Source organism: Bufo bufo, chromosome 5, assembly GCF_905171765.1.
Source record: "Bufo bufo chromosome 5, aBufBuf1.1, whole genome shotgun sequence".
Lineage (NCBI taxonomy): Eukaryota > Metazoa > Chordata > Amphibia > Anura > Bufonidae > Bufo > Bufo bufo.
In genome coordinates this window covers 492,768,233-492,785,218 of record NC_053393.1, presented here as the reverse complement: position 1 = coordinate 492,785,218, position 16,986 = coordinate 492,768,233, and the positions used below count along the sequence as shown (strand labels likewise).

The 16,986-nt window shown below is 47.9% G+C and overlaps 1 protein-coding gene across 1 annotated transcript in view; it reads right to left on the bottom strand.

Moving 5' to 3' along the window:
* Positions 1 to 12,190, bottom strand: part of ZEB1 (zinc finger E-box binding homeobox 1) — a 147,698-nt gene extending 135,508 nt beyond the window's left edge. Inside the window, exon 1 of the mRNA XM_040434253.1 lies at positions 12,095 to 12,190. Coding sequence (XP_040290187.1) covers positions 12,095 to 12,152 — 58 coding nt within the window. The 5' untranslated portion in view covers positions 12,153 to 12,190. The remainder of the gene's footprint in view (positions 1 to 12,094) is intronic.
* Between the last annotated feature and the right edge of the window lie 4,796 nt (positions 12,191 to 16,986).

The window sequence follows — 16,986 nt, the reverse complement described above, 5'->3', positions numbered from 1 at the left end:
CATTGGTAAAAGACCCCAAGGTCTTTAAACCCCACCCCCCACTTACAAGACCTGTAAGGGTCCATTCACACATCCGCAATTTCGTTCCGCATTTTGCGGAACGGAATTGCAGATCCATTAATTTCTATTAATGGGTCTGCACTTCCGGGTCCGCAATTCCGATCCCGAAAAAAATAGAACATGTCCTATTCTTGTCCGCAATTGCGGACAAGAAAAGGCATTTTCTAGGAGAATGCCGGCGATGTCCGTGTTTTGCGGATCCACAAAACATACACGGACGTGTGAATGGACCCTAACAGGAAGCTTACTTACCTGCTTCCTGGAACCGGGTCCCTGCTCCTTAGCCCAGCGGAGCACCGTAGGCCGGGAGAAGGAGCGGGGAGCCAGCATCGGAAAGCAGGTCTGGGTCCCTTTACAGGTCCAGCCAACTGGGAGAGGGGGGTGCCAAAATGCCCCCGCCCATTCTTGTACAACCCCTTTAAGGGTACTTTCACACTTGCGTCAAAGTTATCCGGTATTGAGTTCCGTCCTAGGGGCTCAATACCAAGAAAAAAAAAAAAAAAAAACTAATCAGTTTTATCCTAATGCATTCTGAATGGAAAGCAATCCGCTCAGGATGCATCAGGAGGTCTTCAGTTCAGTTCTTTTATAGTATTGGACGGAGAAAAAAAACCGCAGCATGCTGCATTTTTCTCTCCAGCCAAAAATCCTGAACACTTGCTGGAATGCATTTTTTTTCCATTGGAATGTATTAGTGCCAGATCAGACATTAAAATTGCCGCATTGACTGATCCGGTCTGCGCATGCGCAGACCTTTAAAAATGTAAAAAATAAATAAATACCGGATCCGTATCAGACAATGGCAGCCAAGATGGGGTATAATTGCAAAGTATAAATTAGGCCTCAGCTGGAAAAAAAAAAAAAAAAAAAAAAAACCAAAAACACACAATTTAGGTCACGGAACCTCGAAATACCACTAGATATCAATGTAGCCCAGCAGTGACACAGATCTTCACAGACAGAGCAGTCAGTTTAGATACGGTCATTTTCTAGAAGACGCCATTAGTACGTCGGTTCATGCCTGGATGAGTAGATCGGACATACAGCCCACATTTTGCTACTGGTCCAGAGAAGAGAATACAGAGCCATATGGAGGCAAGGCAAGGGCTACATGGCGTCACCTGTTGCGGCCAGCCGTGCTGGATTTCTTGCGACTGCCGGGGCGATCCTATTCATTTCTATGGGATCCCCGCTACTCAGCAATCCTGGCCACGATCGGTGTCGCCGTGTAGCGACTTGGTGTGCAGACTATAGGCAGCTCGTTTATGGCCAACACCATGGGTTCGAGATAAGAAAAAGGCATCATACAGCCTATGGAAGAACGAATGGTGGTTCGAAGGCAAAGGTTGGTCACACCAAATATTGATTGGATTTAGATTTCTTTTATTCATTCACGTTGCAGTTAATAAGAATAAACTATTACTTCTATTAATAAATAGTACTGTGCCTAAAACTTTTGCACAGCACTGTTAGTACCAGGCAACAGCTGCAGTGATTTTAAGGAAGGAGCAATAATAAACTAACGTATTTCCCTTTACAGCACGTCCGAGGAGCACTTATACCGCCATAAAAGTGGACGCCGCCATTAGTGAGAGCTGGAAGGTCAAGCACTAATCTAATGATTGCAAACATGGCCTCTTTTTTTTTGGGGGGGGGGGGGGGGGCAACAGTGATTTGTGTCGCTGAATGTTGTTCTATTTACTTGGTGCATGTTTCCTATAAAATGGCACCTCCAGGGGCGATTCCCCCTGTGGATGAAAAGCAAATCCACAGCACAATGACTCTGGTAGCATACACACGGCCATGCGCGGAGACCTGCATAAGCTGGATGAAGGCTGAGCGGAGCAGATGGCTCTCTAGACCTGGATGAGATCAGAATTCACAATACACTGTAATGAGTTTAGCTGAAGGATGACATGACAGGCTGCAGGGACCCGAACGGCACTCCCACCTTCCTCCAATCCCCACCGAAACTACTAAATACTGGACTCAATCAAAAATTAAAAGCCAAAATATTTGAAGCCCCCTCGCAATGAAGAGCCGACCACCATGGCTCAAATATTACTGATGAGCACTACCAGAAATGGAACTGAGTAAAATAGTCGTTATATACCACCATACCGCTATAACGGTCGCTATATGCCACTATACCGCTATAATGGTTGCTACATACTTTATCTGCTTACAGCATGCTCATAACGCACATTAAAAGGGTCATTCCAGCTACTGCAAAGTTGTCAATGGTAGAGGTCTGTGGTCAGTGATCCCCTAGAGAAGGGTCTGCAGACCTCCTCCCTGCCGACCTCTCAGCTTCCCTCTAGACTAGAGCAATGGTGTCCAACCTGTGCCTTTCCAGCTCTTGTGAGACTACAACCCCCAGCAGCAGCTGGAACAAACAAAAAAATATATTGGACTACAATCTGCAAAGGAAGGAGTAGGTCCGTTTTGCGGACAAGAATAGGCCGTTACATTAACGGCTGTTCGCGCCATTCCGCTCATTGCAGAACGCACACGGACGCCATCCGCGTTTTGGGGATCCGCAATTTGCAATTTGATTTTATCACAGAAATTCCTGCAACTGAAAATCTGTTCCATTCATCTGAACGGGGCGATTTTGGCGGCAAGCACATGGATTTCTCCAAGCTCCATTCAGGTAAGGCCTCATGCACACGACCGTGCCGTTTTTTTGCGGTCTGAAAACCGCGTATCCGCAAAAAAACGGAAGGCGCACGTGTTTCCTTCCGCAATTTGCTGAACGGAACGGGCGCCGGCAATATAAAATTCCTATTCTTGTCCGCAAAGTGCGGACAAGAATAGGACACGTTATATTTTTAACGGAGCCATGGATGCAAATCATGGGTCCGCATCCGAGCCGCCAAAACGGCGGCTCTGATGCGGACCCAGACAACGGTCGTGTGCTTGAGGCCTAAGTGGAACAGATTTCTAGTCGACGAAATTTCAGCAACAAAATCTGTCTGGTGTGAAGGCGTCTGTAATGCAAGGTTTAGCCCAACGCAGGTCCAAAGCCAATAAAGGTTCAGAAGACGTGCCATGCCTTTCATACGGGCACAAAGCTGAATTTGCATTTACAGTAGGTGACCCCTTGCAAAAGATCTTCCTTAAATCGGAATTAAAAGTTAAAAATAATAATAATTAAAAAAAGCCGTAATACAGCAAAGGGATCTCCTTTACAGTATCTCATTACAGCCTTAAATGCCTACAGAATCCACAGAAAATCATGGCCGCTCTATCGGATCTCATAGGCATACTTCAAGCTTCCCGTTTTCCACTGGACTGTCCCATGGAACGGATCACAGAGTGGGTGGGGCTTATTCATATTTGCATAAAAAGGGGATGCAAATGTCAGGAGCCATGTCTTTATGTCCGAAGGTAGCCTTGCCAGGAGAAGAGTCTGGCAGACTCTGGGCACTGCCATGTGCATGCGCTCTTAGACCAGGGGAGGACAACCTTCTCCGGTCTAAATCGATCCACTCCCCAAGGGCCACAATAAGACTTAAGGGTGTATATATATATATATATATATATATATATATCTCTCAATCTCATGAGTACATGCCATAAATGTCTAATAGCTGTGGGTCCTGGAAGCTGACCCAGCACCTATCTGGAGAACAAGGGTCCCCGTCTACCCCAATCAGCACTTCTGTGAGCAGGAGACCATGCGCGCATGTGGCTCTCTCCATGGTAGACTATGGGTGTTGTGGTAACACCCTGGCATTTCATGGAAACTACAATGGAGACCGCCACAGGCATGGACGCCACATATAACACACATACCCCTCTCCGCAGTGCTATAGAAAAGTCACGGGACCCCATTCACCAGATATGGCGGCTCATTGCCCATCTCTGCTCCTAAGCTGTTAGTGTCTCCTCCCTGACACGGAAACTACATGTGTACCACAGAAGGGTACTGCCAGCCACAGGGTGTGCCCCCCTTTGCCACAGACTGTTCTGAGATCACCCCCCCTTTTCCCCAGTCTCAGCCAAATTATTGCTGTGTCTGCCGCAGGGTTAAAAATTTTACTCAATTTTGGTTCATAGACACAAAAGACTCAGAGGATATAAAGTGAAAAAAAAAAGTATTGCTAGGACACGTAAAAAAAGAATTTGTCCTCCAGTTCTCACTGCTCTTTTAAAAACAAGCCGATCACACCGGAAAATGCAGCAGGTTGACGTGTAGAATTCATAATGAAACGGAGCCATGAGAAAACCTGTCCTCCCCTCCGATTGCCTCCATCGCCGTTCTATTTTAATATGTCCTCTGCTCTCCGCACGTTGCTATTCCTGGTACGCAGGCACAGCCAGTGGATTTAAATTAATACTATCTGGCTGTCCCACAGGAGGGTGCAGCACAAACACTGAAAATGAAGCACGCTGGGGGTGAACGGCTACAGAGGACAGTACCCGAAGTTGGTCTGAGCCTCTCGGGTGGCGCCTGGTGTCCCTACGCTCTGAATTAGGGAGCACTCGGCAATGTAGCATGTGATGGACCATGCTAGTATGTGCTTCAGTAGGAAATCAAAGTCATAGGGAGATGGGCCCAAAGATTAAAGGGGTTTTCCGAGTGTTTTGACCTATACTCAGTGGGGTCCGACACCCCCGGTCACCCGGTTGGAGGAGGCTGCAGCCCTCTGGTGGACACTACCAGCTTTTGGCAGTTTACCAAGCACAGCGCCGAGCTGCAATACCATTCACTTGAAGGCCTAGGCCAGTGATGGCTAACCTCCCGCACTCCGGCTGTGGCGAAACGACAACTCCCAGCATTCTCTATTCATTTCTATGGAGTTCTGAGAACAGCCAAGCAAGTGTGCATCTTGGGAGTTGTAGTTCCACCACAGCCGGAGGTTAGCCATCACTGGCCTAGGCCATGTAACCAATGAACGGGACGTCACTGGCCTAGGGCAAGTGGCAATGAAAGCACAGCCTCTTCAGGCAGCTGATCAGAAGGGGTGTCGGGAGTTGGATCCACACAGACCAAGTACTGATCACCTATCTAATCTGGGTGCTGAATTCAGGATCCATACTTCGGCTCTGCCTTTATGCATCAGGAAAATCATCAAGTCATTAAAAGGGTTTTGCAAGAATTTTTTATTTTTTTTACTGATAACCCATCACGTAGATTGGTGGAGGTCCAACACCTGAGACCCCCGCCGATCAGCTGTGTCGAGAAGGCAGCGGTACTCCTGTGAGTGTCGCGGCCCTCTCGCAGCTCTCCAAGCACAGCGCCGTCCACAGCTCAGCCCCATGACACCTGAACATGGTCTAGGAAAAGCAGAGAGAAGGCCAAACAGCCAATTGGTGCTGGTCCCGGGAGTCAGACCCCACCAATCACATACTGATGACCAATCTAGAGGATAGGTCATCAGTATAAAAAAAAATGTCTAAGGCCTAAAAAAGAGAGGAGGTAGAGAAGAACTAGATGGGGTAGTGGGGGTCCCAGGGGCTGGAATCACTGGTTTCAGATAAGTGGTTACATAATTTTGGAGCAGGTTTGTCATCCTGCCACAAGACAAGCTCAGCTCTGAAACGTCTGTACGTCAAACAGCACAGCAAACGTTACCTTTGTGCATGTGACGGAGCAATGTCACAAAGCTGCTAATCCATCTGTAGTAACAAATAAGAGCTTGTTCAACAAACACTGGGGCCAAGAGTATTTGGAAGCCGCGATAAACTTCAGAGAGACCGGTCCAGAGCCTCCTACCAGAAGCGGGAAGAAAATGTGCGCAGCAGAGATGACGTCATCTACAGAAATCCACCACAGGCCCAACTTGGCACTAGCTAGCAAGTAGCGTACAAAAAGTGAAGAAAAACAAAAAAAGACATGTCGCCAGTCCTTAAATTGTCCCTCATCTATCAAGTTGTCACCAATTTCCTAAAGCTGTTCCTCAGATACTGGTTTAGTTGGGTGCAACCAATATGGCTGCAATTAAAACTGTCACCCAACCTTCCTGGAGTCCAGAATGACTTTAGGCATCAGTGCACTATTGGGCAGGGAAAACTAGGGGGGGGGGGGGGGGGGGGGGGGAGGACAATCTAAGTTGGCACCATATTGCTTTAACCCCTTACGGACTGAGCAACTTTATTTTTTTGTTTCCTACTCCCTGCCCTCCTTTTTTTATTTTTCCAATCACAGGGCTTGTTTTTTGGGGGGGGAATTTCTAATGACACCATCTTACATGGCATACAATGTAGAGGGAAACCGGGAGGGAAAAAAAATTAATAATCCAAAATGGTGTAATTGGGACAGTAAAAATAAATAAAAAAATTCACAATAGTTTTATGCGTTTCATTTTTACAGCGTTCCCTATGCAGCAAAACTGACCTGTTCCCTTCATTCTCCGGGTCCGTACGATTACTGTGATACCACATTTATATAGTTTCTTGCGTTCTAATACTTTAAAAAAAATATATAAAACAAATAATAAATTCTCCGCATCGCCATATTCTGACCCCTATAACTTTTTTTTTTATAGCTGTCTATGGAGCTGTGCGGGGGCTGATTTTTTAGGGTAATCGGTTTTTATTGATAACGTTTTGGCGTGTGTATGACTTTGTCACCAGTTTTTATTACATTTTTTTTTGGAGAGGTGGAGGAAGGTGAAGTGATGAAAGAACCATGAATCGGCCATTTTTTATTTTATTTTTTCCCGTTAGTGTCCACTTTACAGGATAAATGTTTGTATTTTAATAGTTCGGGCATTTTGGGACATGGCAATACCTATGATGATATTTCGTTTTTATTGTTGATTTTTAATATGGGGGAAAGAGCGAATTACATTTTTTTTAAAAAATATTTCTTCTGCTCGACTTAAACATGCAATAATCTGATCGCTTCTCCCATAGACTGCAACGAATTACTGCTGCCGTCTATGGGAGATTCGGCATGTTCCTATGCAGGCCTCAGACCCTTCAGAGGGCCCAAGACGGCCATAGCAAGGAACGTCTCCCTTGATCTCAGCGTGAGCGAGCTGCACTCCTGGGATGTCACCGCTCAGGTGCCGTGGTCACAACTGACCACGGCATCTGAGGGGGTAAACGCGTTAATCGCTGATCATGGATACATGCCATGTTTAAACCCCAGACTTCTGCCCTATATGTACAGAAGTTAAAGGGGTCTCTGGGGCTTTGACAAAATTCTAGCTTTCAGACAACCTGCGGAAGGAAAATCGTTTTAATACCACTTACCGTCCCCATCGCTCCAGCGATTCCACAATATGGACGGTGCTCACATGGCCGCCTGACTCTGGGCTCTTCCGCTGAAGTCTTGACCAGACCCGCTCGCGTGGCTTCCTGTTCAGCTGCCAGTCAGTCGGGCAGCCACATGAGCACTGCCCAGATTGCGGAATCAGCGACGTGACAGAGCAGTAAGAGGTGGCGAAACAATCTTCCTTCTGCAGGTTCTCTGAAAGCTCGGGAGGACCCCTTTAAATGGAACATAAAGCATACAAACTCCTGCAGTCCTAGGCAGGAAACCCTCTAGAATAATAGATTACTTTGTAGGTAATGATCATTTGTATGGTAGAAGAGAGCTCCTCTGGCCTTAAAGGAGCGCGTTGAGCCTGGAATGTTCACTTGGGCAGAATTCCTCTATTCCCCAAATGAAAGTTTCAAATTCAGCTTGAGAGAACACGATACCAGGTTGAAAGCAGAAGTTAAAAATGGGGGAGGACCCGCGACAAAGAATGCAGTATCCCAGGCGTCACGGCCACCTGACATCCTGACACTTGTTAACACCTTTAAGTTAACGTCCGCAAGCAGGGGGATATAGATAGCAACCAGAGGTCACTTCTAAAATATGTAGCAGTAGGCACCGTTCAGCCGTTGGCACTTATACACTGCATTTGGAATAAACCGATGAAGCAGTGCCGAGTTTGTCATCGAACTGCTTATGAAATCATAACCCGCTATAAAACACTACCGCCAAATTACAAAGTCAGCTCTGCTAGACAACCTGAATGTCATGCTTTCGCCTATTTAAAAAGAGGACCCATCTCCTCTCCTGACATGTCTGTTTTAGCAACTACTTCTTTTCATAAGCTAGGTTATGCCATTCCTCTATTATTCCTACTTGAACTTTATGAAGGAATTACTAGAAGTTTGTAATGAAGGCCCAGATGGGGGTTACCAGTTGGGGAGTGTGTCCCTGCAAAGTCTGACATTATCCAATGTGGCAAACTGTGCAGGACACACACCCGAACTGGTAACCCCCATCTGGACCTTCATTGCAAACTAATAGTAATTCATTCATAAACTTCAAGTAGGAATAATAGAGGAATGGCATAACATTGCTTATGAAAAGATGCTCCCGAATTGTTATTACATGTGGAATGAAGGTAGTTATTAAGATGGAGACGTCAAGAGAGATGACAGCTCCTCTAACACTGCAGTCATATATACCACACAAACGCAGATGTTTCAAATGACCAACACGGCTCTGCTAAATTTCTGTGTCCATCTATGCAAGTCTAGTGTTATATAGTCAACGCGTGAACAACATGAACCGCATTGCCCATGATAAATCAGATGTAGGAGAACCAAATTAGTGAATCCCCACTTCCTCACAGGTTATAAGCTCTTGTGAGCAGAGACCTTGAATGGTCACCATTCGAGGTACGACCACGCGGCGCGGCCGTGAGGCGGTCAGGAACCGCACCATCTCATTTCCCAATAGAAGTCAATAGGGAAACAGGTTTCAGAAACAGAGACTTGACACTTCCCAAATTGTGATGGCTGCACCTGTTGTATGCGAGGTCGTCCGCGCGTAAAACACGCCCACCCACTTGCGGCTGTGGTCGTACAGGTACGTGTTGGCGCTACATAGAGTCACTACACTTTATCTTTGGCGCCACGTAACACTGCAGGTGAACCGCTACTCGATATTTCAAACCCAATAACCAAATCTTTGGTTTTGTCACAGCCACAGATGACGGATTCTGCCAAATAACCGATGCAGCTCTGCTACATCTGCCATTGGCGTTTCTGTATATACAGGAGGAGATCCGAGTCATTGGAGGCCAAGTCTTCGTTCAGCTTGCCTATCCACGTTTTTATTGTCCCCGGGGCCCGCCGTGGGCCGTCGCCCCATCCAGTTGACACGTCGGGAGAGTAGAGGTCAGCCTCACCTCACCCGCTGAATGACATTTGAGAAAGGAGAAAATAGCAAGTCATTCTTAAGAGCGGACTCCTCCCCCACTGTATCCGTACAGAGCTTTAATAGCATTTGTCCTGAGCGTTACTGGACGGAGCAGACAGATAATACTCCAGGATCAGAGTATTTACAGGTACTTCCAGCCAACACAAAACAGATCAAAATAAAAACAAACAAAAACTACAGCAACGGCTACAAAGTATCAGTTTTTTATTGACGTCAATAGAACTGCCAGTAAAATTTAAAAAATAAAATTGGCATAAGCAAGGGTTAAAGCACGACCACAGAGATGCATATTATGCAGGATCATACGACAGAGGCAAGACGGTGACGTCAGCACTTCCAGTAGAAAAAAAAATTAAAAAATACCTGAAATTAGATTTGTTTCTATGATCCCTGCCCAGTGCACCTTTCCTGCCAGGGTGGGGCGTCGTGAAGCAGACCGCATGATACGTCAGCAGCTTATAAAAATTGCATTAAACCAGAAGGTAGGAGGGAAAAAAAAAAAAAAACCTTCCCAGAGATAAATCAATGCTTCCCTGGAGATCGGAGGAGGCGGCGGCAGGAGGGGGCTGCCAGGCATTGCAGGAATGAACTAAACACCATTATTTTTTTTATTTTATTTTTAAATTCCTCTACCTGCACAAGTAGGTGCCATTTGGTGCAGCAATTTCCTGTAGAGGCCGGCTCGTTCAGGATGGGGGGGCTTTGGATTATCCCTCTAGGTTTATTTACCCCCCCCCCCATGAAATCCAGGTACACATGCTGACAGGTCTGGACGCTGGGTGGCACATGCCTGCCTGTCGTCAGCAGTAACAAAAAGTGCCCCCCCCCCCCCCTTCTCTCGCATCAGCATCTCCAAACTTACCTTACCCTGCATCCCTACTCCATCATCCCACTGTGCCTGTGAGGGGTTAAATACAGGCCGATTATTGCAGGTCGGCGATATCATGGGGGTGAGTCTACAAGCAGCAGCTCAGCACAAATCCCTTCCCAATACAATCCTTGGAAGACAGGAAGTCCCATCATCCCAAAACCCATAATACTACAAAGTGTCATCAGTAGTAAGGAAAAAAAAAAAAAGAAGAAGAGGTGGGGGGGGGGGGGGGGGAAGAGATTGCGAAAACAACAAGTATTTCCTCCCCTTCCTTGATCTGGATTTTCCTGGACTCAGAAATATCTTTATTTTAACCCCTGGGAGGGTCAGAGCTGCGCCCGTCAACGATCGGATGAAACTCCTGAATATCTTGCAATAACTAACAATATAGAAGAGAAAGGAGGGGACGGGGCTGGGGGCAGCCGGAGTGCGAAATGTAAACGTTTCCCTTATATAGGCTGCAGCCCGAGGAAAGCAGGGGCCCCCCTTTCTGCAGACACCACCCCTTTGTAGACAGGCAGGTACCTCTCTCTGGAGGAGGAGGAGGAGGAGAGATGACCAAAGGAGAGAACAGAAAATAAAAAAAATAAAAAAACTTTCTGTAGGCCATTCCCCGGCTCTCACCGCACCCAAATTCATCATCATCATTATCACCATCAGCACCCACCCACCCACCCTCAGACTGGAAACCACCCAACCAAAATAACCTACGAGCACCTAGAGAGCTGCACCCGGCCAATGAGCCCTGATATAGATCAGTCAGTGAAAAAAAAGGGAATGGAAACCGGCGGAGGGAGTGACTGCGAGAAGGAAAATTACCTTCAAAGCGGGTGGAAATATGATCAAATAACCTGCTGGTTTAACCCCTTGTGTGACGAGCCTGGACAATTCTGCAGTACCAGCTCTGCCCCTCCAGAAATGGGTTAGCGTCAGCCTCTATCCAGCACAGAGGGGTTAAGCCAATGGGTGTAGGGGGCGTCACTTAGGAGCAAGAGGGGAGGAGGGGGGGGCTGGGGTGTAAACCCCCCCTTTAAGGTCAGAGTGGCAAGTAGTATAAAGCCCAGACCTCCAGCTGCCGGGCTATAGGTCTACTCTACTTCTCAGTCACTTGCCACCATTACCTGTCAATCCCACTGCAGTAAACGAACTACTGCGGAACATCTTTGCCATCTAAAAAACTATCCATCCCTGCCAATCCAATGATCCTTAAAGGGGCGATACCTAGAATGACCATCCACTGCATCCCTGCCATTAACCATTTCAGGCAGGAAGTTGAGAAAAATTATTGCCCCCCCCCCCAACTTCTGAGCACCTCCAGAAAATGCTACCTCTACCTAGGAATGAAAGATAATACTTTTAGAAACTGTCCCTTTAAAAAAAAAAACTGTTTGAAGAGGTTCTGCAGCAGCTGTGGTGCTTAGGAGCCCTGTTGGGGGGAGAAATCACCTGTCAGGTGGAATAAAGCAGATGGATGTGGCATCACCTATAGACGCAGCATGAGGCAGTGGAGACAATCAATACACTTGTACTGCAGCAACAGTGCCTTTCCCAGCAGGAGCCACCCTAACACCCCCCCCCCCCCCAATCACCCAGGTAACACAAGTCCAGTGTGGCCCCCAGGACCAGGCACCAAGAAGTTCCAATGTAACAATGCTGATGGCAGGCCACGGCCACGGCCACCTCCGCTGTGGGATAACGTGGCGCTGATCCGCTACTTCTGCACTACCTGGAGGAGGGGAGGGAGGGGGAGATGGAGGAAGTTTGGGGCCGGGGCTCCTCGGGGGTCCCCGCGGCAGGGCCAGTGCGGGCTCGGCAGCCTCCATACAGGAACATGGGAGCTGATGCGTCTAACGGTCCAGGGAGGAGGCGGCGGCAGCAGCAGGTAACATAACGGTACGCGGCGCAGCCCCAGCCCCCGCTCTGCCGGAGACCAAGCCCCCAGCCCGTGGCCTCAGAGCAGCGCTCCCCCGGCCCGGCCGGCCACTCACCGTTATTCCGCCTGGGGTTCGCCTGTTTTCTGCGCTTACACCTGGGGCCATCCGCCATGATCCTCTCGTTCTTGTGTCTAAATGCTCGAGTCACCTCCCTCCCCCGCCCCTCCTAACACCACCACCTCCTCCTCCTCCCTGCTCGGCTCTCCTCTCCCCCTGGCGAGGTCCGCACCTGGTTTACGACACTTCTCGTTTACGACATCACCTCAGCCCCCCTAGTGGTCTTAGGTGGGGAGCCCCCCCTGGGGTGTCGGGCGCGGGGCTCAGGTGGGAGGTGACGCAGGCAGCGCCCCCTGTGCACCCAGGAGAGGTGTAGACAGCAGGCTGCCCTACCTATAGCGACGGCCCAGCCATCATGGCCCCTGTGGTACTACAAGTCCCAGCGCTTCAGGTCTGGAGGTCCAGGACAGTCACGTGTAATAACTCTATGACGATGTGCACTCAGGCCCTGTAGGACTACAAGTCCCAGCATGTCATGTCTGTAGTGTAATGCTGGGAGTTGTAGTTCCAGGACAATCACGTGTAATAACTGTATGATGATGTGCACTCAGGCCCTGTAGGACTACAAGTCCCAGCATGTCATGTCTGTAGTGTAATGCTGGGAGTTGTAGTTCCAGGACAATCACGTGTAATAACTGTATGATGATGTGCACTCAGGCCCTGTAGGACTACAAGTCCCAGCATGTCATGTCTGTAGTGTAATGCTGGGAGTTGTAGTTCCAGGACAATCACGTGTAATAACTGTATGATGATGTGCACTCAGGCCCTATAGTACTACAAGTCCCAGCATGTCATGTCTGTAGTGTAATGCTGGGAGTTGTAGTCCCCAGACAGCCATGTGCTCTAATAACTCCATGATGATGGACAGTCAACCCCTTATAGTACTACAAGTCCCAGCATTTCATGTCAGCATTGAGTGTGTTGACCAGCCACCTCAGCTTCAGTCATACTGCCCTCCCCAGCAGGTCGTGCCTGTTCTCAGCATGCTGGGATTTGTAGTACCACTGTTTGCTGTCAATAATAAGTAGCTAAATTCCTGCCACCCCACGGAGGCGACGTCCTCCGAATCCTATCTGTAAGGTCGAGTGATATGGGTACAATGGGATCTGTGCAACCGGATTGTACCGCCTGTGTGATGAAGGGGCACCACACGCATTTCCGTAGACAGCTGCCCACATTTACTACCGAGCGTGCACAAAATGTGGTGCCCTCTAGGTTTAGAGAAATGACCGACGCCTAGCCCGACAAGGGGCGCGACTTCTGGTGCAGGTAAAATGAAATCGGATGCAGCTTTAGGCAGCCAGCGTAAGGTTACGCCATCTATAGGATTAATACATCTGCCGCAGTGCCCGTGGTACTGCCAGTCTCAGCAGGCTTACGATGGGTACAGTGTTGTACAGGATTTTGTAAATAATATCCAACCCTGGAAATTGGTGCCACTCAAATGTACCATCCTTCTAATAAATTGTATTGAATTCCAGGTGTTGCCTGAGAATGGCAGTGCCACCGATAAACTGGCAGAGGCTGGCGCAGGAGGCTGCAGGGTCTGATAAGCCAGAGGACGAGGATGCCAGTTGTGCTGTGCCAATGAAACTTTGGATTTGCACCTATAACGGGAAGTGAAAAGAGGTGCAGAGGGTGAGGCGCACAAGCCCATACTGTCTAAGGTGCTTCCTGTTAAAGGGGCATGAATGTGGGCATGGGCTGGCAGAGAATGGCATACTGCAGGTATGGCTTGTATGGGACATCATAAACGGAGAACATCTCATGGCAACATCCGATGTGCTAAACTGAGTGTCGAGGGGGGGGCCATGGGCCAGGAGGAGCTCCCACCACCCTCCTCCTCCTCTCCTCCCTCCCCAGGCAGCTGAGTGACACAATGTGACAGGAGCTGCTGCTGCCAAACGCATCGTGTCTATTCAGCATCCTGTGCCAGGGCTGCAGCCCACCTGCCAGACACGTAACCAGGTGGGGAGGGGCTCCCTGCTGCAGCCTCCCCCTCCCCTGACTCTTCATCAGACAGGGGAAGTGAAGAGAGAAGCTGCAACACATGGAAAATACAAGAAATGCAGAGGAAACGAATGCTCTGGAGCTCAGTGCGTAAACTCTGCCGCATTCCTGTTAGATGCTATTCACATTTGGGATCTGCAGCCCCTCGTTCTACCATTCCTAGAGGTAGAGGTCGGTAGATTCTGAAGTGGAGCTCATTATGGAGCATCCCTTTAAATGAATACCCAATTTAACAAACACACAATGCAATATACATTGTAACAAAGGAAAATATAAACAAAGTATAACAAGTACTTTATAGTCTGACATCACTTCTGTGGGGTCCATGAGCAGGGACCCCCACTGATTTCCAGACCAGTCTGTCGTGGAGGACTCTGGACCTGGTCCCGCAAGGCTTTCACCTTCATATCCTCGTCCAGTGCTGATCACCTCTTTGAAGTAGTTCCAGAACCAGGCGGCTTTGGGTTCCGTGTATTACGCATGCACTCTGTGGAATGTGAATGCACTGACTTTCCAAGATACACAAATGTCTGAACTAAAAGCTGAAGGGCCGTGGCTCTCGGTAAGGCCGCGTGTTCTGCCAGTTAGTGGAGGATCCAAATTCAAGAACCCCCCAACGCTGTGACATGCCAGGGTATAGTAAAAAAAAAAGCAGAGCTCCAGATTAACCTGTGGCGCCTAAAGGCAGATCTTGCAGTGAGTTAAGGGGCTCCAAGTAAGGCCTCGTGCAAACCACCGTATGTATTTTGCGGTCCACAAAAAACGGATCTGCAAAATATACGGATGACGTCTGTGTGCATTTCGTATTTTGCGGAACAGAACAGCTGGCCCTTAATAGAACAGTCCTATCCTTGTCCGTAATGCCGACAATAATAGGACATGTTCTATTTTTTGGGGGAACGGGAATACGGACATACGGAAATGGAATGCACACGGAGTACCTGACGTTTTGTTTTTTTTGCGGCCCCATTGAAATGAATGGTTCCATATACGGTCCACAAAAAAAACCCGGAACGGACGCGGAAAGAAAAGGCCTCATGCACAGAATGTATTTTTATTCCGTGTCCGTTCTGTTTTTTTTGCGGACCGTATACGGAACCATTCATTTCAATGGGTCCGCAAAAAAAACGGAAAGTACTCCGTGTGCATTCCGTTTCCGTATTTCCGTTCTGCAAAAAAATAGAACATGTCCTATTATTGTCGGCATTACTGACAAGGATAGGACTGCTCTATTAGGGGCCAGCTGTTTTATTCCGCAAAATACGGAATGCACACAGACGTCATCCGTATTTTTTGCGGATCTGTTTTTTGCAAACCGCTAAATACATACGGTCGTGTGCATGAGGCCTTAGATTGAGGGTACACCCAGGGTCAGACTGGCCCACCAGAGGACCAGACCATCCTCCTCAGCGCCCAGGCTCTGATTCCGCAAGGATCCAGGAACATAAAAACTTTTGGTTGCCTTTGGGGTTAATCACTTGCCACTAGGGTCTTTTTCTTTAATTCCAAACTTATTGAATTGTATTGATGATATAGGAGTTGCTCTTGAAAATTATTTCTTCTGGTGGGCCCCCGGGAACCCCAGTCTGACACTGGGTACACATTAAAGGGGTCTTCCAAAAATGCCAAATCAGTGGGAGTTTTGGAAAGCGGCTCCTTTTCTGCTTTCTGACCATTAAGAATTGCTTCCTATGGGTTCACAACCCATCATCACAAAATGCAGTTCAATCTGCAGGCCGCCTGTCATAGAGCAGGAGGAGCTGAGCGGATGGATATATAGTTTTATGGGAAAAGATTCAGTAAAACTTGTCATTTCTTCATTTCTACCTCTGCTCTCTCTCTATGCTTAGGAGCCACGTTGGGCGGTCCTACTTACTGAATGACAGCTAACGCCGCATGTTTGAACAGAGACTTAGCTGTCAATCAGAAGGTAGCACCGCCCACGTGACTCCTCAGCTTAGAAACTGACGGAACAGGCTTAAAGGGGTGTTCCCATCTCAGACAATGGGGGCATATCGCTAGGATATGCCCCCATTGTCTGATAGGTGCAGGTTCCACCTTTGGGACCCGCACCTACACCAAGAACGGAACCCTAAAAGTGATGGAGGGCACAAGCCACCTTTCCCACTACTCGATGTAGGTGCGGGTCCTAGCGATATGCCCCCATTGTCTGAGATGGGAATACCCCTTTCTGCCTGTTTCGTCAGTTTCTAAGCTGAGGAGTCACGTGGGCGGTGCTACCTACTGATTGACAGCTAAGTCTCTGTTCAAACATGCGGTGCTAGCTGTCATTCAGTAAGTAGGACCGCCCACAGGACTCTCAGATTGGACAAGTTTTACTGAACCTTCCCACAAACCTGTATATCAGTCTGCTCAGCTCCTCCTGCTCTATAACATGCTGCCTGCAGATGGCACAGCATTTTCTCGGTGACAGCTTCTCTTTAACCAGTTAGGCCCTGACTTATTAAAGGCTGTGTACGCCTTTGGGGGGCAATTTTTGTTTATGATTGCATTTCGATCATTTTGGGCTAAAAATCATATTTTCAATTGGTCTTTATGAAAAATATTGAGCCGTTATGTAACAAAGGGTTAACTGATGAATTTCAGGGTGCTCGTAACCATGGAAATGAGCACTGTATAATGGGATGGAAAAATTATTTCGGCCAGCAAAGGAGGTAATATGGACAATCACAATACATTAGTAAGTGCCTTGTATTAACTTTCTCTACATGATAAATGCCATACGCGGAAGTAGGACAACCCCTTTAAGACCACACTGAAGTATAGTTTTGGGTCTTCAGGGGCTTGGCTATAGCTGTAGTTTGTGCTAATAGTTATGTTCTTTTTTTTTTTGTATTCATGTATTTAATTTGCATTAT